At 42.8% G+C, this 26,145-nt stretch overlaps 1 protein-coding gene across 1 annotated transcript in view; it reads right to left on the bottom strand.

Moving 5' to 3' along the window:
• Nucleotides 1–378: 378 nt before the first annotated feature.
• The window catches only part of ISM1 (isthmin 1), a gene marked incomplete at its 5' end in the record, with an annotated part of 39,245 nt that continues 13,478 nt past the window's right edge, over nt 379–26,145 (bottom strand). The window contains 5 exons of the mRNA XM_054180182.1: nt 379–1,038; nt 2,631–2,720; nt 5,039–5,182; nt 8,126–8,393; nt 17,972–18,208. Of these exons, the coding sequence (XP_054036157.1) occupies nt 521–1,038; nt 2,631–2,720; nt 5,039–5,182; nt 8,126–8,393; nt 17,972–18,208 (1,257 nt within the window). The remainder of the gene's footprint in view (nt 1,039–2,630; nt 2,721–5,038; nt 5,183–8,125; nt 8,394–17,971; nt 18,209–26,145) is intronic.

Raw genomic sequence — 26,145 nt, 5'->3', positions numbered from 1 at the left:
AAAACCCCTTCCTTTCTTAGATATGACTACTCATGAAATCAGTTCTAGAGAAAATGGATGCTGTAGGTGCATTAATCTTTTAAACCATTCCTATATGGAAGAGTACACTCCTCAACCTGATTGTTTAGAACAGCTTTTAAATCTATGCCCTCCTCAGCTGGGGCCATGGGGCCTGATGGATGATGATGGCAGCTGCCCATCCCCCTCCTCACCTCACATTTCTGTTATAGTTGGGAATTAAAATTAAATGCACATTATTAAATGAATGTTATTGCAGTATAAAATCCTACCAGGACAGGTTTTATGTATGTCTGTATGTAAAAACAGGTGTGTGTGAGAGAAAGAGATACGTGTTTATAAATTACACACACTATGAGAAATACTTATGTATTATATTACAGCTATGTACATTCATTAGAAAGAAACTGAGCAACCCTGCCAAGGAGGCTGTGCAGCAGCCGTGATTAGCTCTTTGGCATCCAGGAAATGAATGCTATTTTGTGCCTGAAGAGGAAGAAAATCAGTATTCCCTCGCTTCTTGGAATTGCTTGTAGTAGTCTTCATCGGAAGGGTTTTCTGTACACTTCTGCCCATTGTTTGGGGGCCGTGCTTCATTGTACCGGCTCCAGTCGCCTTTGCATATAATCCAAGGCAGAATGTCCACTTTGTAATGGAGCTCTGCTGAGAATTCGATGCTGATAAGGTTTGGTGTACCTGCCCCTTTCCCTCTGGTGATCAGCTGCATATTATCATCATAGCAGCAGTGTTGTGCTGCAAGTGTTGTGCTTTCCAAAGAGAGCATGGAGCGGATGCAGTACCGTGCAGTGGGCTTATAGATCTCCAGTTTTTCCTTCGGACCACTTGCATCTTTCCAGCGAAAGCTTTTCCTCTTAATTCGATCATAGATTTCAGCAGTGCTGTATGCAACTTCCCTGGGGTAGGAGCATGGGCAGCTGGGAAGATCATTGACCACTTTGTGCATATATTTCTTCAAGAACTCGCTTTTGCAGCTCATCCATCTTTCACAGCTATCTGTATCTGTTCAAAGGCAGGAAATGGAAGCTTCAGGTACATTATGCAGCATCCCAGATCCTATCAGCAGCATCAATAACACAACAGTATAGGAATAGCTTTGCTTAACAAGGCAGTCCAAACTTGCTTCCCTGCCTGGAGTGTGCCATCCTCTCAGATAAAGAAATGACACCTGTGACTGGCTCTGGGACCTCAAGCAGTGCTAGTCTGAATCACAGTGCAGACCATGCCAGTAAGGGTCTTTGTCATTTCTTCTACCTGGCAAAGGCTAATTGAGCTGCTGCTATTCCTGTGTAAGCACAAAAAGCACTGTTGTGGGTTTGCAGGTAACAGAACTGACAGGGAAATCACAGTGATTTGATGCCACTCTTCATCTTAAACTCCCAGCCAACACAAGCACGGTGCTGATTCAGAGCTTGAAGGATGAAGGCTCTCATGATACTAGAAATACCAAGACGGCAAGCATGGCCTCGGCTACTTTTTCTGAAGTTCATTATTAAGCCCTGTTCCAGTCTTTCTTTTAACTAACAAATGCTTTTATCTACTTGGTCTCTACCTTCCCAAAGGGATATTTCAAGCAGCTGTATTTCAGTCACAGAGACTGACATGTTAGCTGGCAAATGCAGCCAAAAGTGATTCAGATTCTAAAAGGGCATATGTGATATAGAGTGTCTGTACATTAGGAGGATTTAATGGCACTAGAGCCATGACTCATAGCTGGGGGTTAAAGAGATTTATAGATTAGTAGCGTATTTAATACTGGCACTTTATTATTTTGCAAGATAATCCATATAAATATCTCCTTCCTAAAACATTATTTAAGGTGTCTGTGTCATGCCACGGGCTCTCAAAAAAACCCTGTACATCTTGCTCCGCACTTACTTTACCGAACTCTGGAATAAGGCAAACACTGGGACCTAAAACCCTTACAGCAAACATTCTTGCAAAATATTTACTTAGTGATCTGTGTCCTGCTTTTCTGTCTCCTTAAAGAGCCTCATCCCAGCTGTCTCTCACCACTGTTCTCTATACTATAGCAGGGAGGTGCTGGAGTACATTGTTTATCCAATTAGTCCAGTATCCAGTGTCTAAAAGGGACTACACCCTGGTTTCTTTGGAAGGATGAAATCAGAACATTAGAGGCTGGGCTAAGTTTATATAGATCAGCATCAAGTCATGCCCTATAAAATAGCTTTGACTAGCTCCACCACAGCACACACACTTACAAAAGCTTTGGCATGCTCATAAAAGTAACTGCCTTTTTTTGCTTTTTTTTAATGTGACAGCTGAACCTTAAATGCTCTTACAGTATCTTCCATTCAAGGCAATTTCAGCAAAATGCTGAATGATGTTTGAGCCTTTTCACTCCATTTTGTAATGCAAAAAGTGTAGAAACTTGTTAAAATCCAAGAGAAGAAAGATTCCGTGGCAGTGGCAAGCTAAGATTCAGATTGTAAACTTAAGCAAGATAATAAATAGCCATTATTACTGACATTTTTAAAGGTCAACTCAAAATCCTGGTCCCACAGCAAGGGTCGAACCAAGATAGTATAAGGAACTCTCTTATCTGTTACTGAACAACCGACTAGGCTGCTTACCAACTTCAAACAGTTTAGTAGCGTTGAAGTCTTCACTTCCTGCAAGTAAGCTGACTTCTGTGGCAGCTGTCCGGAAGGTATCTTCAATCCCTAAGACAAACAGTTAGTGGTGGTGGTATTTTCCCAATAAAAGCCCAATGCCATCAGCTGCCTCCCTGCCACCACCTCCTTCCCCAGCTCTGCAAGGTGCTGTTGTTCGGCAGAGAAGTAACCTAGAGCTGCTGCTGGAGGGAGTAGTCATTTAAAAGTATAACGACCCAGGAACCTGTGGTGTTAGAAAGAGCATTATCTTAGCCCAAATGTCAAAAGTTCTCCACTTATGGAATTTAGATTACATTTACAATGTGCCAAAGTAAATATCTTCTCGCTGCTGCTTTAGCCTGGCCTATCTACCAGCCTAATGTGTCCCAGTGTTTCTGTACTTGTAGCCTTAAAACAAGCATCTCCCCAAAGGAACATTGGCTTGGGAGTTTTTTACCTCACCACAGAATTAAAGACCACCAAAAAGGGCAGAAAACTCTTTCATACATGAAAACGACATGGTTCATAATGAAGTCTGCTCACCATTCATCTTCTTGCCAGTGAACTTTCTCCTGATCTTCTGAACTAAGACTAAGTGGCTTGCAAACTTCAGAACAGCCTCAGGCTGCTTTTTGATACAATTACCATAGGGTTTTGCCTTAACTTCAGCAGTAGATGCAGAATAATAGATACCCAAGAACCCATTACAAGGCAGTAATTCACTGCTGGAATTATAAACAGCAGAAGCTGAGCTTTGCCCTTGTCATTTTAAAAATGTCAGCACGGCCTCAAAGAGTGAATATATTTTGCTTGCTGATCGCTGGGGGTCTGTTATATGGCATAATATATTCTTTCAAGTTTGCCACTGTTTGATGCTAGCTGGTAATAAACACTGGAGAATGTAACTGGGGGCTACAAGCTTTCTTCTGGAATTAACCCCTTATTACTGAGGTTTGTGTATGTATGAGAGCATCCAGAAACATTTTTCTCCTGAACTGCCTCGCAGACATTCCCTCGCAATGGATGCACACATCTATCTATGAGTCAGAAGCTTCTCCAGCCCTCCCACTGAGGTTTCTAAGTCTTTTCTCCATCACTGCTGACATTTCAATTCCCATCAAAAAACATGACCTCCAGTTTAAGAATTTCTGTCTCTCTGAGTCTCTCTCTCTCTGAGAGAGAGAGTCATTAAGCAAACTCAGTGAAATGCACACCACCATGGCATGTGTTTTTACTTCTCTCCAACCTCGGGAAATAATGAAATTGCACATATGCCATGCATTGTGACAACCACTGCTGCACCACTGCTGCACCACTGCATGACAGCTAAATCCAGATACATAGCAGCATTTAGAGGACATCACAGGGAAGTTCATTGGAGGTTTTCAGGAGGAGACTTGATGGGGTGCTTGGTGCCATGGGTTAGTTGTTTAGGTGGTGTTGGATTGGTTGATGGGTTGGACGCGGTGATCTTGAAGGTCTCTTCCAACCTGGGTCATTCTATTCTATTCTATTCTTTTGCATAGCAGCTTTAAACTTTTATGCTGCAGGTTTGAGTGCTCAGCCCCACTTTCACCAAAGTAAAAACTGCATGATGGTAAGGACACCTCCATCATTGGCATTTAATTATCAGTGCCTGTGGATGGGAAGGGGCTACAGTATGGCTTCTTGGTCAGATTTCCTGAATGCATCCAAGCCAAAACTCTACAGGCCTTCATCCTGCACAGCTGCTGCGGGACCAGACTTGCTGTTCGATAGTTCTCCAATTATCAAGCAATGTGTAATGAAATGGAGAGGACATTTCTACCGTAACACTGACTTAAATTTTGTAGCTTAATGCCGAATGAAGCCAAAATCTCTGTTGTGAAACAAAAAGCAGGTATTTAAAGTATTTTTTCTGTATTAGTACATATGGAGGCTTAAAGCAACTTGGCATACATAAGGCAGAAACCAAAAAAGCCATTGACTGAGTGGGAGATACCAGACAAGCCCACTCACTGCACAGCAAAACAGGAGCTTACTGAGGTAACAGTCAGCACAACTGTTTTGAAATTCTAAAATGAATACAAATTTGTTCCAAGAGAGCAGATCACACCCTTTGGAATACAAAACATATTGTGCACAAAACTGACTGCTGTAACCTAAAAAAAGCCTGTATTTGTCTTTTAAGTCCCAGGGGAGAGTGGACTGCATCTAGCAGCATGTTATTACTAGCAAAGAACTTGCCGTTTCATAGATGTCCCTGAAAACCAGTGTGTCTCTTCCCACCAAAACTCCTACCCAGACAGGGAACAAATGGGCCCTGGGCTCTGCGTACAGGAAGGCTCTCCTACCACGTCCTTGACCGCCTCTCCCCTCGACAACTGTTCGCATGACTGTGATCACACCTGGGCAGTTGGGCCTGTCGCAGGTCCGTGACTCCGTGGCAGTGCAGGCATACCCGCAGGACCTTGTCCGCTTCTGGTTGCCGCTCCCGCAGGTAACACTACAAAGGGACCATGGGCTCCATTCTCCCTCACCATCAATATAATCTGTGTAAGAAGAACAAAGATGGGGAAGGAAATGAAGAAACAAAACTCCTACTACCCCAAACTACTGTGTAGTGGTTTTTATTAAGAAGGCAAAGGAGGAATGGAATCCAGATGTCTCTACCTGAAGCTTGGGCTAGATGCCAGGTATAAGCCTGCTGTTTAAATGGTTTTCACACTTGATGATCCTCAGGGAAATGCATGCAGCAGTATTCAAAAAAAATATTTCCTTTCTCTTTTGACCTTTTGGCAGCTAAGAATCCTCAGCTGCAAAACTAGGTCATGAACTACAGTACACATCTACTCATATAATTTCCCTCTCTATATGAAAGTTTTCTGACCACAGACTAATCAGGCAGAGGATAAACAAAGTTTTCTTTTTCTTCTTCTCAAAACACACATCAATAGTACAACAAGACTTGCTTAACTTTTAGGACACAATGAATGCTGGGCCATGGGAGGCTGAGGGTCATGCATGAAAATTGCCGTTTTGTTTTTCAGTCCCTTGAACAGGAAACAGTTATTACAGGAACACTGCCATGGATATAGAGAACCACATGTGCACCTTGCTCTCAGAACAACATGTAATTTGTAGTGTTTCATGTGAACTATTAAATCACATCAAACCTGTTTACTACCCAGAACCTTCTGAAAACAAAACAACTTTCTCCTCTTCTGGTAGACAGCCAAGGGCAAACAATACCCAGTATGTGCCGTTACAGCTCAGTGCCACTCTTGGTACCTAGACTCCTTAGAACCAGACTTCTTTTTTTACCAAGTTAACAGTAGCACATTTCACTTTGTGAAGGCCACCAACTGGAGTCCATGAACCAGTCCCAGTTTTCATGCTTTCACTTTTGCCTCCCTGTGCTGAGTGCTGTCTCTTGCTAGGGAACATTTGGCTTAATGGATTTCTCTGCAACTTACAGTGGGTGTTTAAATGACCATAACTCACAGCCTTTGCTCATCTGGGTTAAACCAGCAGAGCAAAATCATGTGTGGTGACTCTGAGGCAGGCTTGCTTGGTAGAGGCTGGAGGTGTACGCGAGGCAAGGCACACAGACAGATCCCTGCCTGCACTGGCCTCCGTGCTACATGCAATTCCTACTCCCCCCGCCCTGCCCTGTTGTCTGTGGGCTTCCTGCACTGGTTAGTAGAACATGTAACTTGATTTGTACCACATGTAATAACTGATGACAACTCTGTGGGGTGCTATTAAACATTTATTGCCACAAGTATGGGAAGGTTATAGATCTTGCTTGTAGCATGCAGCTTAGATGCAAGTTTCTTGTGGCAGGGACCTTATGTGCCGTTTCTCCTTTCCCTACACCAAATCAGGTGTCCAGGTATGAGGTGGGTGGGAGCATGGCAACTGTCTGTGTGCCAAGACCTGTGATCCTGGGCTTTGCCAAGAGGCAGGCACTACAGCAGTCTGAAGATATCTTAAGAAAATGTGACTGGTCCTTTCTGCCAGGCCCTGCTGTCCTTCCCCAGCTCTTTTCCAACTCTGCATTTTTCTCTCCATGTGGATGTCAAGGGAGACGGAGGGCAAGCAGGTGCAACGCTTGTCAAACAGCCCAGCCCAGGAGGCCCAATAAGAGCAGGCAGAGCCCTGTGGTGCTTATTGGCAGGGGCAGGATGAGGGAGCTGTGAAATGTGTGAATGGGCCAATGGATGGAACTAGAACAAAAGCTGAATATGGGTGGGATCTGCTGCTACATCCTTCTGGCCAAGGCTGGTGGTTCATGACATTTTCAGAAAGACAGGACTTTTCCAATTAGTAAGGTGCTCTGGTGTATGTCAAAGAGCTCTAGGATAATTTTTAGGCCTGTCCAGTGTTTATATTGTGCTATGAAACAGACAGTAACTACTCTTAAATATGCCATGTCAGATTTTCATCTGGAGCTCAACCTGTTCTTCCTACTTTTCTATTTGTAGTTCTTATTTTTCATTCTACCACATTTATCTGTGCAAGCAATTATATTCTGCCTAAATGAATAACTACCTAATATATGAATTCTTGTCTGTAACGTGTGCCCACAAATCAATGCAGGTGCAGAAAGAAGGGATAGACTGTAACCTTCTGGCCAAAAATTTAACATGTATGTATGTGTCTAAATGCACCACCCCACAAAAGATGTCTCTATTGTTTAGGCTCTAGGACATTCAGGTAACCAAAACTTAACCAGTGTATGACAGCAACTCTGCAGCATCTAGAAGAATGACAGAGAAGCACCAGGGTCCAAGCAAAACCCTGCTCTAACTAGAAATCTTCTATGTTTATACAGAGCTGAAACCTGAGAAGCTCTGAGCTACCTGTGAGCACACATTGGATCCCTTCCCTCCCGCCCATGCCCTGTGGACAGCTCCAGACCACTGGGGCAGAGAGAGGAGCTGTAGCTCCGCTGTTTCTAGTTTCTGCAAGTGTTTAATACACAAGCTGAAAACAATTGGTTTTGCCAGGACACATCTGGGAGAGAACTGCACACGCAAATACACAATGTTCCTGCTGCATGTGCCGCTCCCCACACAAGCACCAACACAACTCATCCTGTTTGTGTGTTCACCAAATCCTACCACGTTTTAGATCTTGCTTATTCATTCAATAATTCTATTTTGAGTCCCAAACCGCCATACTATTCTAAATTTGTACTTATCCTTGCTCTAAAAATAAACATGAAACCTTGTTTCCTTTGCTTGTTTAAAAAAGTGCACTTAGGACTAAATAAAGGTTTCCTTATGATTTTCAAGATTACAGACCTACTGGTGGAATGCAGCTACCACAGTAGAGCTTGTGCATCTGCACACATTTGTGTTTAAAAGCTGATGAGGAAAAGCCATTCCATTTTGCTTGGCCTGCTTTCAGCAATGCCTCACCATTCTCATTTCTCCCAAACCATTTTTACAATCCCAAATGCCCATAAGAGGCCTGGAACACAAACTCACCATACTCTGGCTGCTCCTTGGACTCAAATGTCCGGTGACTGGGTGCATGGCTATCCCACCCACCAAGAGGGTTTAGGAAGTTGCTGTCCTCAGTAGTGCTGTCATATTTGTAGTCCTGGTCACCACTGCTCATACGAGTCAAGGTGGAGGACCTCTGCCACCAGTTTCTCCAGTCAGGTGATGGGACTGGCCAGCTAGGCTTGATGCTTGCTCTCTGCAGATCCTTGTCCGTCTCGGTGTCGGGGCCATCTACCACTTCAATGGTAACCTTTGGGATTCAAAATAGAGCAGCCTGCCTGTCAGTGGGAAACTTTCCATACAGCGAAGACAAATGACTGGTGCTGCCTTGCAAAGGGGCTGTGTTGTACTGTAGGGTTCACATGTTGTAAACCATATGCAGATAACTGAGCCCAGAGATAAGCAGCAGATGAGTGATTCCTTCTGCTACCCCTACTGAATCAGACCTTGGAACAAAGGCTAGGAAAAATCCTGCACAAAATAATAACCCTGCTGTGCCTAAAACTTTTGCAGCAGAAGTTTCTGCCTTATGGGCAAAAGATGTTTAAACCCAGACATATATGACCAGGAAAAAGAAAACCAGATCTGTTACTATAGCAAGGCTGAATGTGAAGCGTGATATGCACCAGTGTTCAAAGCCTGTTTCTAGGACTTGGGTTGACTCAAGACAGCACAAATAAGTCCACAACTGTGAAGATGGAAGGAGAGCCCAGGGCCCACATCTGCTTTGCCCTCTAGTGGCAGCTGAGCCCAGCCCCTTTCATGGCCTCCCTACAGCACCACCCTTTCCACCACATTACAGGGTGGGCTGTCCCTGCTCTGAGAAACCATGCTTTGCAGTGATGATAGACAAGCATCTCCTCCAATCATCACCCAGTATTTAACTTGCTGCTAAGCCCTCTGAAGTAGGTCTTCAGTCTTTGCTAGAGAACATGAACAACCTGAACCTGTTCATGGATTCTACAGAAGCCCAGAGCCAGGCATTCAAAGTTTGCTGATTCCCTCACAGATACCATGAATGTGTAAACATAATTCTGCATAAGGACAACTCTCGATTCTTCTTTTTCTGTGCTGAACAATGTATAATTGTGAAACTCCTAGATAAACACTGTGTGTGCACATAGGTGGCTATTTAGGTAGAAAAAGGAACTAGCCATCAGAAACTGGAGCTCTGTGAGTCATGCAAGCCACTGATAAACAGCAAAATGTTCTGATGCTTCATGTTACCCCGTTCAGGAATTATACTGGCCTGACTAGGCACAGGAACTGGCAGTTCCCAGGTGTTGAACGATGAGCCAGCGGGGAAGGCGACCGGCCTGGATGAGCAAGCAGCTCTTGAACGAATTAAGGGAAAAAAAGAGGGTGCATTGCCTTTGAAAAGGGAGGGAGGCAACTTGTGATACGTTTAAGGGTGTTGTTAGATCATGTTGGAGAAAAATTTGAGAGGCAAAAGCCCAGTTAGAACTTAAACTGGCCACTGCTGTGAAAGATAATAAAAAGCATTTTAATAAATACATTAATGCTAAAAAGAGAGGCAAGAAGAACCTCCACTCTTTATTGGACCTGGAGGGGAACATTGTAACTAAAGATGAGGAAAAGGCTGAGGTACTAAATACCTTCTTTGCCACCATTTTCAACAGTAAGGCAGGAGAACCTCAGGAGAACTGGCCTCCTGAACTGGTACATGGGGGCAGGAAGCAGTATAGTACCCCTGAAATCCATGAGGAATTAGTTTGGGACTTGATGGTCCACTTGGATACTCACAAGTCCATGGGACCAGATGGGATCCATCCTAGGGTGCTGAGAGAGCTGGCAGATGAGCTGGCCAAGCTGCTCTCTGTCATTTACCACCAGTCCTGGCTCACCGGTGAGGTCCCAGATGACTGGAAACTGGCCAGTGTGATGCCCATCCACAAGAAGGGCCAGATGGGTGAACCTGCAAACTACAGGCCTGTCAGCCTGACCTCAGTGCCAGGGAAAATTATGGAGCAGATCATCTTGGGGGCAATCACCGCACACCTGCAGGATAGCCAAGGGATCAGATCCAGACAGCATGGATTTAGGAAGGGCAGGTCCTGCCTGACCAACCTGATCTCCTTCTATGATCAGGTGACCTACCTGGTGGATGTGGGGCAGGCTGTGGATGTAGTCTACCTGGACTTCAGCAAGGCCTTTGACACTGTTCCCCACAGCAAACTCCTGGCCAAGCTGTCAGCCTGTGGCTTGGACAGCAGCACTCTGTGCTGGGTTAGGAACTGGCTGGAGGGCTGAGCCCAGAGAGTGGTGGTGAATGGTGCCACATCCAGCTGGCAGCCAGTCACTAGTGGTGTCCCCCAGGGATCAGTGCTGGGCCCCATCCTGTTCAATTGCATGGTTTAGTTGATTGGGTGGTGTTGGATGATAGGTTGGACACGATGATCTTGAAGGTCTCTTCCAATCTGGTCTGGTCTATTCTATTCTATTCTAATATCTTTATTGATGATCTGGATAAGGGGATTGAGTCAGTCAGTAAATTTGCAGATGACACCAAGTTGGGAGCAGGTGTTGCTTGGTTAGAGGGTTGGAGGGCTCTGCAGAGGGACCCTGACAGGCTGGACAGATGGGCAGAGTCCAACATGATGATATTCAGTAAGTCCCAGTGTCGGGTGCTGTGCTTTGGCCACAACAACCCCATACAGCACTACAGGCTCAGGTCGGAGTGGCTGGAGAGCAGCCAAACAGAAAGGGACCTGGAGGTACTGATTGAGAGCTGGCTGAACATGAGCCAGCAGTGTGCCCAGGTGGCCAAGAAGGCAAATGGCATCCTGGCCTGCATCAAGAATAGTGTGCCCATCAGGAGCAGGGAAGTCATTGTGCCCCTGTACTCTGCACTGGTTAGGCCACACCTTGAGTCCTGTGTCCAGTTCTGGGTCCCTCAATTTAAGAAGGATATTGAGACTCTTGAACATATCCAGAGAAGGGCAACAAGGCTGGTGAGGGGCCTCGAGCACAAGCCCTATGAGGAGAGGCTGAGGGAGCTGGGGTTGTTTAGCCTGGAGAAGAGGAGGCTACGGGGAAACCTTACTGCTCTCTACAACTACCTGAAGGGATGTTGTAGCCAGGAAGAGGTTGGTCTCTTCTCCCAGGCAACCAGCACCAGAACAAAAGGACATAGACTCAAGCTGTGCCAGGGGAAGTTTAGGCTCAAAGTGAGGAGAAAGTTCCTCACAGAAAGAGTTGTGAGCCGTTGGGTTTGGCTGCCCAGGGAGGTGGTGAAGTCACCATCCCTGTGGTGCTTAAGAGGGGACTGGACGTGGCACTTGCTGCCATGGTTTAGTAGTCATGAGGTCTTGGGTGACAGGTTGGACTTGATGATCTTTGAGGTCTCTTCCAAACTTACTGATTCTATGATTCTATGACTAAACAACCATGATGCAGAAGTGACTATCAGATATACCCATTGTGTTTAATCACAGAATGATGTGGGTTGGAAGTGATCTCTGGAGATCATCAAGTCCAACCCCACTGCCAGAGCAGGGTACAGATGTATTCTTCACATTTATAGATTTACAAAGCAGTCTTTCAAGACAGTACTCCATGAAAATCAGGTTGCATAAACCCAGTAAAAACAGGATAATGTACTACTATGCTGAAAGTATTTTACATGGATCTGTGGATTTGCATTTCGTTAAAAGGTTTAGTTTGGTACAGTTGCTATTGGTAAAGTCACAAGACACGCACACGTACAATCACAGAGTCACCAGGGTTGGAAGAGACCTCAAGGATCATCAAGTCTAGCCTGTCACCACAGACCTGTCATCACAGAAGAAAGAACCGATGTTTCCCTACCTACCTGGGATCCACAGAGTAGTGTACGTAGGATGTAAACCTGAACTGCTGCCATAGCTTCACAGCTGCAGGCAAGGCTGCACAATGCCCACACACCGTTGTTTACAGAAAGGAGATTTTTGCATAGGTCTTGTGCTTTGCATTTGACCATGGACCAAGGCATTGAAACGAAACAACTCTGAGGCTGCTAAGCTCCACTGGGAGAAAGAGCAAGAGTGAGGGAAAGTGCAGTTGCCAGGCTAATAGCATCTTTACACAAGAGATATTTTACTCCCAGACAAAATATGGAATTGGAATGGTTACTTCATTAAACCTCAGTTTCTACAGACCAAGAATTAAAAAGGATTTCATAAGTTTGAAAACATCAGGGTCAGTTCAGGGATTCAAAGTTGTTGCATCTATCCAAGCCAAACAGTTTTCACAATAAGTGAAAGGAAATGGTGTTACCGAGTGGCTAACACCATGCACTGCTGGCCAGTCACAAGGCTTTAGCACTGCCCACGTGGAAACTGGTATGACTCTAGTACTTCAGTAGTAAGTATTTTTAAGACCACATTGACCTTGTAAACAATGACTCAGCAAAGTGAAAAAAACCTCAAAACCTAAAACCCAAACCAAACTCTCTCATAAAAAAAATAGGCAGGAGGCGCTTGATAATCGTTCCAGTGCTTTGGTAATCTGTAGTGATAGGATAGTGAATCAGCAAGCAATGACATTATTTCAGCCAGGTAGTTTCAAGAACCATATGAATCGGATTTGAAGTACTTATTCAGGATGCCAAGTCAGTTTAAGCAAAGGAGAACTTGTAGGGACAGAGACACTTCTGTTGAGCTGTGTGCTACACTGGGGAAGAGAGGCAGGTGTAATGCATGAAGTTCCAGGCGCAAAAGACCTCATGAGACTTCCAACGGCACTGCCACTAACTCACTGTCATGACATATTTGTTCAAGGAGATGCCTGTTTCAGTCTAGTTTTCCTACCAATGAGGCTTTACCATAAAGGCCTTTAAATGAGTTTTCCAATACACAGCCTATTTAAAAAAGGAACATAATAGAAGCAAACTCCACTGTGGTATTCTGACACACACCTGTAGTCTTCCCTCTGCTGTTTTCAGCTTGTTTGTTTAACATGTGGCATAAACCCCACTGGCTGAAAGCAATTCTATAAAGAATCCTGGGGCTTTCTGAACTGTCACTCTTAGAAAGTAAAAAGAGGACAGTTGACTCTAGTTCTTTGTTTTCAGGAACATGGCTATGTTCTGCCCAGACCCATTTAACTCTAATGGACCTTCCAAGAGGCAGGGAGGAAATTAGTGAGTAATCCTAGTAATTCCTCCATGGTATGACCCAAAAAGTTTGGGAAGAGGTATGAGAAAAGGCTTCTGCTTCAGGCAAGTAATTGCTCCCCTACTCCAGTCTAAAATTTGGGAAAATCATCTTTCATTGAATTCTTCCCAGTACTTGCAGACAGACTTAACATTAGCCCATGACTATGCACATGCATAATAAATATACATGATATACAAACATGTATGGTGTTTGTTCAGTTTCTATAAGCAACTGAGAGTTGCTTATAAAAAGGAAAGAAGAAATCAGATCTAGAAATAGAGTCATGAAAAATGGGTATTTAAAGCAGCTGTGGAAAAGCTTTCATGCTGTGTAACTACTCCAATGAAAACATGTTCTCTCAAAAATTAAAAAGTAGACCTGGCTTAGTATTTCTGTCTTGGAGACTATTTAAAAGACTTCATTTTCACAGTATCACAGTAACTAAGGTTGGAAGAGACCCCAAGGATCATCAAGTCCAACCTGTTCCAACAGACCTCACAACTCTCTGATTTCTTTTTCTAGTGATTATCAAAACTGTAAAGATTATTTATTCTTTTCTCAAGCTTCCCAAAATACCTGTCGTAGCATGGTTCTTGTATAAATCCACAACCACTTCCAGAAGTATTCAAACCTAAAATGAAGCAACTTCTTTTCTGCTTGTGTGAGCTATAAATAAGGATGTTCCTCTAAAAATTGTTAAAAGCAATTGGCACAGGTACATTAAAACAACAGATCTGCAGTCAGTTACTAATGAAACAAACGTATCAAGCACAGATGTCTTGAAACACCAACATTCAATTTTCTCCTGGCCAAACACACACAGAAGATAAATATTATCCCCTCCTGCTGGAGTGCACAAAAAGTTCCGTGTACTTCGTGCTGTTTACTGAGATGGTGTTTCTGAATTCAACACTGTAAACATTGCCCTAAGCAGCTGGAACTTTATGTTTCAGGAAGAGCTACATTTGTCATATTGTGCAAGTAGTGGATTCTATGACATCCTCTGATTTCTTCATTCAACCAATGCATTTTTTCAATGCAGAACATGCCATTTTGTAAAGGTGCATATGTGCAAGTCAACAGTGAGGTAACTGTAATGGTGAAGCAGAAACAAGTTCATTGTACATTATTGAAAGGGTAAATTTAGGTACATGCCACATCAGTTAAAGAAATAAGCACTGCAGTTCTCCAGTTGTTACTGTGCTGGATTAGGGATGAGGTATACTGGTCATATACTGCTGACGGTTTCCAACACAGTGTGAAACCAACAGCTTCAGATGCCAAATGTAACTGCTACCTGAAATGTAGATCTAATAAAATGTGTTAAAAGTGACATGTGGTATAGGAGGAGGTGAGGGAAAAGGCCACAGATGAACCTGAAGAATTTGAATTTTGCAGAATGAAAGTGGTGAAACACTGGCACAGGGAGCACAGAGAGATGGTAGGAGCCTTGTCCCAGGAAACATCCCAGGACAGGTTGGACAGGGCTCTGAGCAGCCTGATCTAGTTGAAGATGTCCCTGCTTACTGTAGGGGGGTTGGACCAGAAGACCTTCAAAGGTCCCAAACCATTCTGTGATTCTATGATTCAAATAGCCTTGTTTCTCTGTAATTGTGTGGGTTGTTATGTATCCTTTTAAGAGAGGGCAGAAACTGAATAGATATCAAAAGGAATGAAGAAAGCTAACACAGCAGCACTGGAGTGGCATGAGTGGTGGATATGGCCCACAGACCTCATACGAAATAATAAACACATAGTCATGTAGGCAATACTAACTTCTTCTGTCTTAAAATGACTCCTAGCAATTACTACCAATCCCACAACTCCACTTGAGGACAACAATCACAACAGAGTTAATTTTATACTGATTTAATTCACTTTTCAAGGGCACATTAATAGGTTTTCAGGACAGGAATCCTACGTAACTCTACATAGTTTCCAGTTGGAACTTGTCATCTCCTCTGAAATATTTAACACACCCATCACAACTGGAACTCACCCAACTGTGTTTCAGGTATACTAGTTGTGAAGCTCGATCAAGACTCAAGTTCTCTGAAGGGCATTAACACCAACAAAACGCCCTTGCCTGATCATCAGCAAGGAGTTTTCCCTTCTCTGCTTGCATGTCACAATGTCGAGCACTCACACGAAAGCAGCAAAGCAATGGAACAGCAGAGAGCAGCACATCTGTTGCAAGTACACAGGCTTGGGAAACCAGGAGTAAAAAGGGAAGGGATAGGAGCAAAAGTTGAATTACAGGTTGAAGCAAACAGAGGATTGGCTGCAGAGAAAAGCTGAGAGCTTGTAGAATGCTGGCTAGGACAGAAGAAAAACATTAATAAGAAATGGAAAACAAGCAGATTTCTATACACTTCCCACATGACTTCATTCTGTTACTCAGGGGTAAGAACAATCCTGTCTCACTCTGAATAATAAAGCATCCTTCAGAGTCCCTTCCTTCCTCAAAGAGCACACAACCAGGACATCATACAACATCTGTCTCACAGGAAAACAGAGAAGGAATGAAAAAAACCCTGCTGAATTATCTTTTCAACCTGCTTTCTCAGGCTTTTAGGTCTGTTTTTTGGTTTTGTGTTTGTGTTTTGGTGGGGTGGGGGTTTTCTGTTTGTTGTTTGGTTGTTTGTTTAAATTTCCAGGTATAATTTCCCTTTATAATGTTATTTTTGGTCTGTGTAAATTTGTAGTAGTAGAAGGAAAAAAAGAAGTTGTGTGTCTTTGAGAAGTTAATGTGGCCACTGTTCTAGATTAACACAGAGAGGCTTTTTCCCCTTTCCAATACCACTGTCCTAGGAGGACTACAAATTTGACACCTCCAGGATTGCACAGCCTGAAGCCATTGTGCAAAAAGAAAAATGTGCATTGATTCTGCTCTTACCTGCCAAACAGCTGATGAGAAATTTGCAAGTCAACACGTTATTATTTCCATTCAGGTCAGTATGGTACTGTTTAACAAGCAAGACTATAATCCTGTTTTTCCCAAAAGAGTAGGCCACCTTTTACAGCTTTAGGCAAAGAAATAAACTTTCATTGACTCTGTAATGAACTAACAGGAGTTTTATCTCCATGTGGCCTGACCTGCTGCCGGACCATCAACCAGGATCTTAAAGAAGCTTTGTACATCCTTATTTATGCACCTAAGTAAGCAGAGTAGATAAATATGATGCAGAACCGAGGGAGCCTGTTTCAAAAAGAGCTGATGCTTGTGCACAACAGCTCTGGGATTAATGTTGCCCAATGTTTTCCACTTTACACGACTAAGCCTCCCAGTCCTCAGAGTCCAGCAAAACTGCTGACATAGCTGGCTGACACCTATCCAAGATCAGGTGATGGAAAAAGAAGACACAGCAGAAGTAGTTACTACAGACAAGCCAGAGAAATGTTTCCATGTCATTTATCTATTCCCTGGATCTAAACATTAAATGCTGTTACCAATCAGACAAGGTTTTTGCTTCCTCCTCTGTGGTTTACTTGCTGTTCAAACAATGATGTTACACTGTTTACCTCATACCACAATCTGGGGCCCCTACAGTATCTCTGCTTTCCCTTCCTAAGGCTTTCTGAAAGGCTTCTAGCATGAGGGATGTACAGTCACCACATGTTGAACGTGTTTACTGCCTTGGCCCATTAAGTACTGGACCTGCACTGGATCCAAATCTGTCTGTTAGGCTTCTTAATGGTGCAAGCCATCTATGATGTAATGGCGTGTTAGCTCGGAGACAGCTTGTCCTTGCCCGATCATGTTGGTCTCTCACCAATAGATCTATTATATCTTTACATACATACCTCTTAGACATATCAAAAGGATGGTTATTTTGTGGGCCGAGGAAGCAGGATAAGCCAGGAATTAATGTAACCATAAAGCCAGTTCTATTAGTGTATTGTTTTTATAAGCATATCTCAGGCAGGACAACATTTCAATTTATTGTTTTGGTTAGGAGAGACTGCTTATTAATGCCAATTTTGCTTGAAGGCTCTGAATTAAAAACAAATCACTCATTTTTTTCCTCTTTCTAAACCTTGAAGTTTCAAGATGCAAGTGGCTTGTAAGAGGCTATTCCAAACCCAAGAAAAGTTTGAGGAATAACACATAACAAAGTTCCTTACAGACAACTTTTTTTTTGCTCCAGGCAGCTGCTGCAGAAATTAATTCTGAATCTTGGTTTCCTGCAGAGGACCACATTTTGAGCTGAAACTTAAAGACTTGCTCTCTTCTAACATTTGGGGATGGTTGCATTTTAGAATAGGATCCCAAAAGAGAAAATGTTCCCAAACAAATTTTGCAACATAGAATTGAAACCAGAATTTAAAATACCTATTTAACATCAATGAAGATAATGTGTTTTCAAATGGCAATAGTAAAGATGGCTTTAGTATCATAAACAGATCTATATTATACTCACACTTGTGCAATCAATACTATTCAAAGAGAAATTCAGGGAAAAAACTTCAAACTCTGCATTCACATAGATATGGTATGAGATACGATGATATGATCAGATCTATATTCTTTCTTGGTGTAATTGGTGGAGAGACAGGGTGTTCTGACTGTGAGTCATGGAAGCCAGGTTGGAAGTTGTTTTGATTCAGTAAAATAATTTTGTGCAGCTCATAAGGAAAACAAAAAATATCACATGTTAACATAAATTTGTACCTGAATGTTGGGATTCTGCCCATTGATATCTGCTTTTGACAAGTCAGGGAAGTTTGGGAGATCCAGGAGGAAAGATCTGGGTCCATCTCTTTGCAGGGATGTGTGTCCATTTTCCTGCCTGAATCGCTGCTTAGGGAATGGCCGATGGGCAGCCTGGAGATCAGGGTACTCTCTTCTGTCATCAGAATTCAGGGTGAAGCTGTCTTCAGGAGAAGGGTCATCTGCAATGAGTGTGTTCTGGGGGAAAAAGCAACACACTGTAACAACAACCGAGAGAGCATGAAGTCCTGCCAGTGTCCTGGTCTCCAGCTTCCTGCCAACCAGCTTCCTGGCTGCAGAGTGGAGTACAAAAAGCCCTCACGTCTCCTTCCTGAAACATAGGAGTTGTGACTGGTATTTTCTAGGGTGCTCAGGAGTTTGGCATCTAACTGAAATATACTTGGTTCCAGTGGTGCAAAGCTGTAACTATCTAAGACAAGATAATACTGTATCACACTCTTTCAGGTTCATGAGACATTCCAGCTCTGTGCTGAGCACCTACACATGGACACAGTCATCTACCAGCAAATCTGGAAACTTCAGGCTCTAAAGCAATCCCCAGCAAATTAGCTTATGTCACATTAAGTGTATCCCTGAAATGGTGAAAGATATATTATAATTCTAAATCATTTTAGTTTACTTTGTTCCACAGTGGAGCAAAATCACTGACTGCTCAATGTATGCTGAAATTTATGGTGTTAAAAGATCCTGAACTGGCAGCATCTCCCTCTCTCTCCTCAGTCTGCTACAGCTTCCATTTCATTGTCAATGTTCCTCACCCAATTTCTCTGGTCTTGAACATCTGAACCTTCTTCCTCTGGGATCTCATTTTCATGTTTGTCTAATGGTGAGATTGAATTTCACCAAGCTGTGGGTCAGCGGTTAATGCTTTTGTTATTGTTGAGCGTACTTTTGGGTTTTGTAGTATATTACAGCAGGCTGCCTTCGAACCAGTAGCGCTGCTGCCACTGCCTTTGACCTCACCAAGGAGAGACATTTAGTATCAAAACACTCCCTTGGTTAGGACTGGCCTGGGGACTTGGGGAAAAAAAAAACCAAACAGAAGAGAAGTTGAATCTTCTTATGGTTACTGAAAAAAATGCACAGGGCAGATTAAGCACAGGTTTTGCTTTTGACTTAGATGAAACATTTTAGGCTTGAGGTCTTAGTAGGACTGCCTGGGGAGCTTTTATTTTCAGTTCATAAAGAGACAGCAAGCATGGAGAGGGTAAATGTTAAAGACCTATCTTTTAAAACAAGCACAATTAAAGTGGAATGCCCATATGTGGTTCTGGCTCCACTGAAGCATACTTTTGCCAGCATTTCTGGTTAAATGCATTCTTCATCCAGCTCCCCTGTCTCAAATTAAGCTAGCCTACCTTTTGCTCAGCTCTCAGATAGAGAACAGCTCCAATGTTTTTTCTTCTACTTTGTGTTTATCTGCCTAGAAGATTCTAAATTGTCCTTTCAAGAGATTTTACAGTATAATCTGTGCACGTAACAGGAAAATATTCAGTAAGTTTTGAGGAGAGGCTGAGGAAGCTGGGCTTGTTTAACCTGGAGGAGACTCAGAGGGGAACCTTAGCACACTCTACAACTACCTGAAGGGAAGTTGTAGTAAGGTGAAGGTTAGGCTCTTCTCCCAGGCAACTTGTGACAAGGTGAGAGGGTATGGCCTGAAGCTATGCCAGGGGAGGTTTAGGTTGGATGTTAGGAAGCACTTCCTCAGGGAACAGGTAATTAGACACTGGAATGGACTGCCCAGGGAGGTGGTGGAGTTGCTGTCCCTGGCTGTGTTTAAGACTGGATGTGGCACTTAATGACATGGTCTAGTCAAGGTGGTGGTGTTAGATCATAGGCTGGACTTGATGATCTCAGAGGTCCATTCCAGCCTCAATAATTCTGTGGTTCTGTGAGTTAAATAAACCAAGATTTAATAGTCAACCTGGGTTTAAGCAAAACTGTCTCAGGTGAAAATTAAGGTGGTGTTCCTCTCACCTTCTTACTGTACTTCATTTCTAAAGAGTGAAACCAGATTTAGCACTTTGAAAGTGCTATAATCTATCTACAGCAAAGATACAAAAAGTTCATTCTGAATTAGTGTACATGTGCAATACTAAAAAATGTATATGTTCCTGGCAGTCTGTATTGCTTGAAGGCTAAAACAAGAATGTACCTCTCTGCTGAAGACCGGGTAGGACTTTCAGGTGCCTTTGGTGGGTCACTCATTAACACATCCCTTATTGAAATAAAGTAGAAAGCAAATCACAGAACAGCAAACTCTGGAAAACAAGACTGAGGGCCACGTAGCTAACTTTAAGTTCTTTAACCATATATTAGTGCTTTAACACTTACCAAACAATTTAAATACAACATTCTTGGCATGTGAGGATTAAATGGCTTCTCAGTTATATCTGACTATCAACAAGGTGTAATTTTGACAGTATTAAATTGCTTCAGGCAGGAGGCAAAAGAAATGTGGTACTTAACTACTTTTTTTTCCTGGGGCATCATGCCCATAATCTCACCTTTATTAAAATAAAGTGAGATTTTATGAAAAAATAATAAAATTCTCACATACATTTTCATACCTTCCCTGTCTGTTTGGCACTTCAGGAGCACCCTGATTCTCCCACATTAACATACCATACAGCTGGAGCTGGCCTAAGACTTGAGAGAGCTACATTTGATTTTTCTGATAAGACTCTCCGTGTGATCTTGGCAGGTCAAGGTCTGGCTGTGCCTCAGTGGGGATAACAGCACTTCTTTTCCTCACTGTGATGTTTGCGGGGAGCTCAGCAACTACAATAATAAAAGGCTATATAGAAAGTTTTTTATAGTGTCAGACAGATGGAATATCACATGGAGTTAGTTAGAAAATTGTCATGGTGGAGTAATGACATCAGGCTGATCGGGCCTACTACCAAGCTGCTTGGGGCAGGGACTGTCATTAATTACAGACTGAATGAGTTGGGCTTGATTCACTTCAAGAAGAAAAACAGAAAGGGGACATGATAACTGCCTTACACCAAAAGCTGTTGGGACCAGTTCTCTCTAATATCATTATAAATGGCCTGGATGAAGGAATCTTCATCTGGGTGTCAGCCAGCAGCCCTGGGTCCTTACCTGCCACACAGCTTTTCAGCCTCACTGCCCCAACCCTGTAGCATTGCATAGGGTTGGTGTGATGCAAGTGCAGGACCCAGCACTTGGCTTTGTTAAATATCATACAACTGGCCCATTGATCCAGCCTGTCTAGCTGTCTAGATCCCTTTGCACAGCCTTCCTACCAACAAGCTTATCAACACTTCTGCCTAATTCAGTGTCATCTGCAAACTTATAAAGAGTGCACTCAATTCCCTCATCCAGCCCATTGATAAAGATATTAAATGGAACTGGCTCCAGTACTGAGCCCTAGTGAGCAGGACTTGTGACCAGCCACCAACTAGCTTTAACTCCATTCACCAGCACTCTTTGAGCCTGGCTATGTTGGTGATCCAGACAAGACCTGCACCATGATAGCATTTAAAGGCACCAAGAGACAAACCTGCATGCCTACCTGATACTGTAGCTAACTTTTTAATAATTAAACAGGTATTTGAACTCACTCCATTGCTTTCCTATTTTGTTTCTCCTTTGTTACAGACATTGGCTGCAGGGAATTGTACTGTCTTCCCCACAGAGAAATTATACAGAAATAGGAACCTGTAAAAATACCAAACTAGGAAAAAAGGGAATGTATCTGCATTTTTAGCAAGTAAGGAACACGTCTCCCTCCCCTCTTCCTTATTTTCAACCCATTTTCTAGTTCTGGAAAAACAACCAAAACAGAAATAATTGAGTAATGACTGGAGCTATAGAAAATGTTTTGGAGCAACTGCTCTTTCTCTCTCCTTCATATTTCTTACCTTCATTCTCTCCCCACCTGCCAAAAGAAGGGCACATTTGCAAGCACTATTAATTACGGACTTGGAAGAATTTGGGAGAACTGATGCAACTTATATACCAAAAAGCTCCCAGGCAGCAAGGGAATCTATTACCAGATTCCTGCTGCAGCTACACTGCTTTTTTATTTCTTGCACACTCCTTTGAAATATCTTGTAAAATGATCTTGACAAGAGGCCTTGAATTGAAACCCGACAGTCTGTCAATGCACTTTCATGATGCACCTGTACACCATCTTCAACCACCAGGAACAAGCAACATTTATTTATTAGGAAACTTCACAGACGCTATAAAAGATTATATTGCTATCAGAGACAAAATGAGGCCTGGGGCCTTCAGAGAAAACCATTATAGCCATTAGGACTGGTTTCATTTCCCACCTGCCTACACAGATTGTTTTGATTTTCAAGGCTGTTGCATGTTTCCAGGTTAGTGGTAAATGATCACTTTAAAATTAACTGGTCTGGGGAGGTTGAGTAATGCACCAGGACACTATATGAGGCTTTCACCTCTGTAGATCCAAGATCCATTATGAACTTGGGTAATCTAATTCCTGGGGTTTATTTATTGTTTTTCTCTCTCATAAGTATAAGCAGGTCAGGTCCTAGCAGGAAGAGGTATGAGGATGCTATTAGGTAAGCAGACTATGAAGTTAACAGCTGAAAAGCATTATCAGAGATTCACAGGGAAAGAACTTTTATGATTAAAGCCACAGACAGTCCAGGCAGTCAGAAGACCTTTGTTCTGATCTAAGCTCTCTCTTGGCTTTCTCTTTTAACAGGCAAATCACTTGGGTTTCTATGTCTGTGTGGTGGCACTGAACTTCACAGCTCTGATTCACTCCAAGGAGTTACTAGTAGTTCATAGCTCCAGAAGTCAGACCAGAGGGGTGTCACATCAGCCACTCAGTTACTGAGACACTCTCCTTTTCTCTTCAAATGTGCTTGTTCCTCATGTTCACATGTATCAGTGAAGCCAAAAACATTACTTGTCCTTAGAAAGCTGCACAAACTAATTGTTGTAATAATAGCATGTTTTAGATAATTATTGTTCATAAGTCACTTAGAATGGACTACATTGGCTTGCATGTACACAACTGCTTTCACTTTGGAGCTCCAAAATACAGCATCTACTCTCAAAATTGTGCCACTGATTATAGATGGCAATCAAAAGATATAATGATAAAGAGTTCTGTTTATTGGGGTCTATTTTTCAATAAATATCTGTTTAGTCTGGCAAAATCTGCACAAGGACATCATACCCAGATCTAACTCACAACATGTGTGAACAGCTGGCTATGCAAGGACCAAATTCAGCCATCCCACAGGGTACCACCATGGGACACATGAGCTACAGGGGCCCTACAACCCATGGAAGTGTTTTTTCCATGGAGAGTAGGATGGAATGTCAAATACTGTTGCAATTAGGACCGCAGACATTCAGAGCAGACATGTTGATCCACATCCACCAGTGGAGCAGTGGTCCTCTGTAGGCAGCTTAAGTGTTGGGTGCCAGTGGCAGCACAGTTTCACAGTGAGGTGCTTGGATGTACTCAGCCCACCACAGCCCATTTTCTGCCATATACTGAAACGGCTCTCAAGAGCAGTAGCAGAGCAGAATCTCAAAGCATCTGGACATATTTATCTCAGAATCATGACTTGAATTTCAGGGGTTTTACTCTAAAACTTTCCAGTCCTCAGAGCAACACAGAAAATCTTGAGAACTGAACAGGTAGCCCAAACTCATGTTAGGACTGCAGAGATCCTAGGGCAGTAGTGCTGAGGCTCCCTTCACATCTAAGGTCTAGTAAGTCCCAGATCACTCTTCTGAGGCATGTGGCCAATAGTACGACAGGGCCCTCTGCAGTGGAAGAAAAGGTGGTTGCCTTGTTGAGCCACCTGAACTGACACATGCCAAGTGCTGGAGTAGCCCTCCCTTACTGAGCCTGTTTATTCACCTGCAGACATCAAGCTTTGGTCCATCCTTTGTTCAGCCTGTGGTTGGGAGTTTCTCTCATCAAGCTTGCCGTCTCTTCCACACCGTTAGTAAACAGCAGGGCCACATCTGAACTGCTCTGGCAGACAATGCTTTTTTCTCAGAGCTTGAGGAGAAAGCCAACTATATTATACTCATTTTGGCAACCTATTGCTACATGTTGTGGACACACATTTCGCAGCACAGCTATTTTTCATGCTCTGTTGTTTGCTTGTATTTCATGTTTTCCTTCAGCTGGAAAATACAAACAGTATGGTTCAGCTTTGAGGTGAACAACTGCCAGTTTGTATAAACACTTTGATAATAAAAAGGACTCAGTGGTGATTACAGCTCAATGTTTGCTGGAAAAACCAGAGGCCCTTCAGCAAATTTTATAAGATAGTATACACTGGTGCTTTGTTCTTCAGTACTCAGCCATCTATGGGATGGCCTAAAATTCTGTAGGGCTTTGACAGATATTCAGTGCCAAGCTTTGCTCATAGTTAACAAATATTTTCAGTTGCCTAAGCTGGTGGTAAATATTTAGTTGTTCTTTGTGATTCTGAAGATCTGTAATCACTGCCTGGCTGGAATTCTCCATACAGGACTCACTGAACAGGCAAATGTACAACTGAAGAGTAGCTCAATTATTCCACTTCAGAACCTGCAGAGCTAAAGTTTGAATTCTTTGAATGTTCCAATCCTTTTTTAGGCTTTATTAAATACTTGCCTAAATCAGTAATATAATGAAGCTTTGAATAGAATTAATTTATACCATGGCTAAATGTCATTGAACAACTGGTCTCACCCATCATTTGCAATCTGCATCATAATTTACACATCAGGTTCCAAAAGAATGGGAAAAATCTGCCTTTAAGCTGCAATCAAAACCACAAAAGCAAAGGAAATCCAGAATATGAATACTTTTTGTACACAACTTTCTGGTCAGGCTTTGCAGGCCAGCACGCACGAAGTCAGTGTAAATTAAAGAGAACAAATACACATCAGAAATTATTTTCATGGATTATAAACTTGGTCCTTTTGCAAGTTTATTCCACTAAGGCTAGGATTTCACTAGGTGAATGGGCCTTAATAAACACAGTTTTCATCTATCCCTAGCCAAAAGAGTAAACTTACTTGAAACCTTTTCAATTTCCAAAGTTGCCTTTTCCAAGAAACAGCTATTCCCAGTCTCTGTGTCTCCCTCTCATATGCCACTGAATATCCACCCTATGCTTTCAAAAGTGTCTGTGATTCTGGCAGTATTAGTTGGCAGATGTTTTTAGAGACTAGAAAGTGTTTAGTCCCTGTAGACTAAAAGTTACATGATGACTTCATCACATAAGCAAAAGCTAATAATGGGAAAGCAAGAAAGCAGGCAAGTGTTATATTCCAAAAACATGATGTTTCCTGTGCTTCTGGCAATACCACTTCTGTGCCTGAAAAAGGCAAATCACTTGAGTCTTGATGCTCAAAACATACACACCACTGAATCACTGCAAGATAATTTACTTGACCCTTCCTTCGCTGCCTCCCCACTAGTATTTGTTTTCCTTTTGATGGAAGTTAGAGGGTGAAGGCAGAGGAAAGGCAGTGGTTGTTTACATTTGTGCACCAACTATATGCCTCACAACGCTTTCTGGAAAAGGTTGTTACTACACCCAGGAGTTTACAGCCAAATGGCAGCAGAAACCTGAGCGGCTGCCTCAGCACCAGGCACCTCTGCTCCTGCAGAGAAGTATTCTTTCAAGCCCAAGTGTAGGGTTTTACCCTCTCCATTTAGAAAACTTCAGAGACTGATACACGAGCAACTGGAAGTCATTAGTATAAATGGCATCTGTACACGCAGTGCAGTAACTGTCTCATTCTTGTATCAAGACATCAGCAGTGCCCCCTCTCTACAACTCTGTGAACTGCCCTACTGACAGAAGAAGAGGAAGCAGATACACAAGAGAAAGGCCTCCCTCCAGTGACATTATGAGGAAGAAGATCAAGTGAGTGGAGTAGATACATGGTGACAAGATCTCTGCTTAAGAGGGAAGAAGGAAAAGATTTGCCCTGGAGAGAGGCATGGGCTTTTAGTATTACGAATTCTGCGCATGTACATAAAATTTTTCTTAGAACAGTCAGGGAGGGGGCTATTTCCTAGAGCTGATTAAAGAAGCATGACTCGATTTTCAATTTCAAACGACTCGGGGGGCATTCCAATTGACTGC

This window comes from Dryobates pubescens, chromosome 3, assembly GCF_014839835.1.
Source record: "Dryobates pubescens isolate bDryPub1 chromosome 3, bDryPub1.pri, whole genome shotgun sequence".
NCBI classification, from domain to species: domain Eukaryota; kingdom Metazoa; phylum Chordata; class Aves; order Piciformes; family Picidae; genus Dryobates; species Dryobates pubescens.
This window is presented reverse-complemented; position numbering and strand designations above follow the sequence as displayed.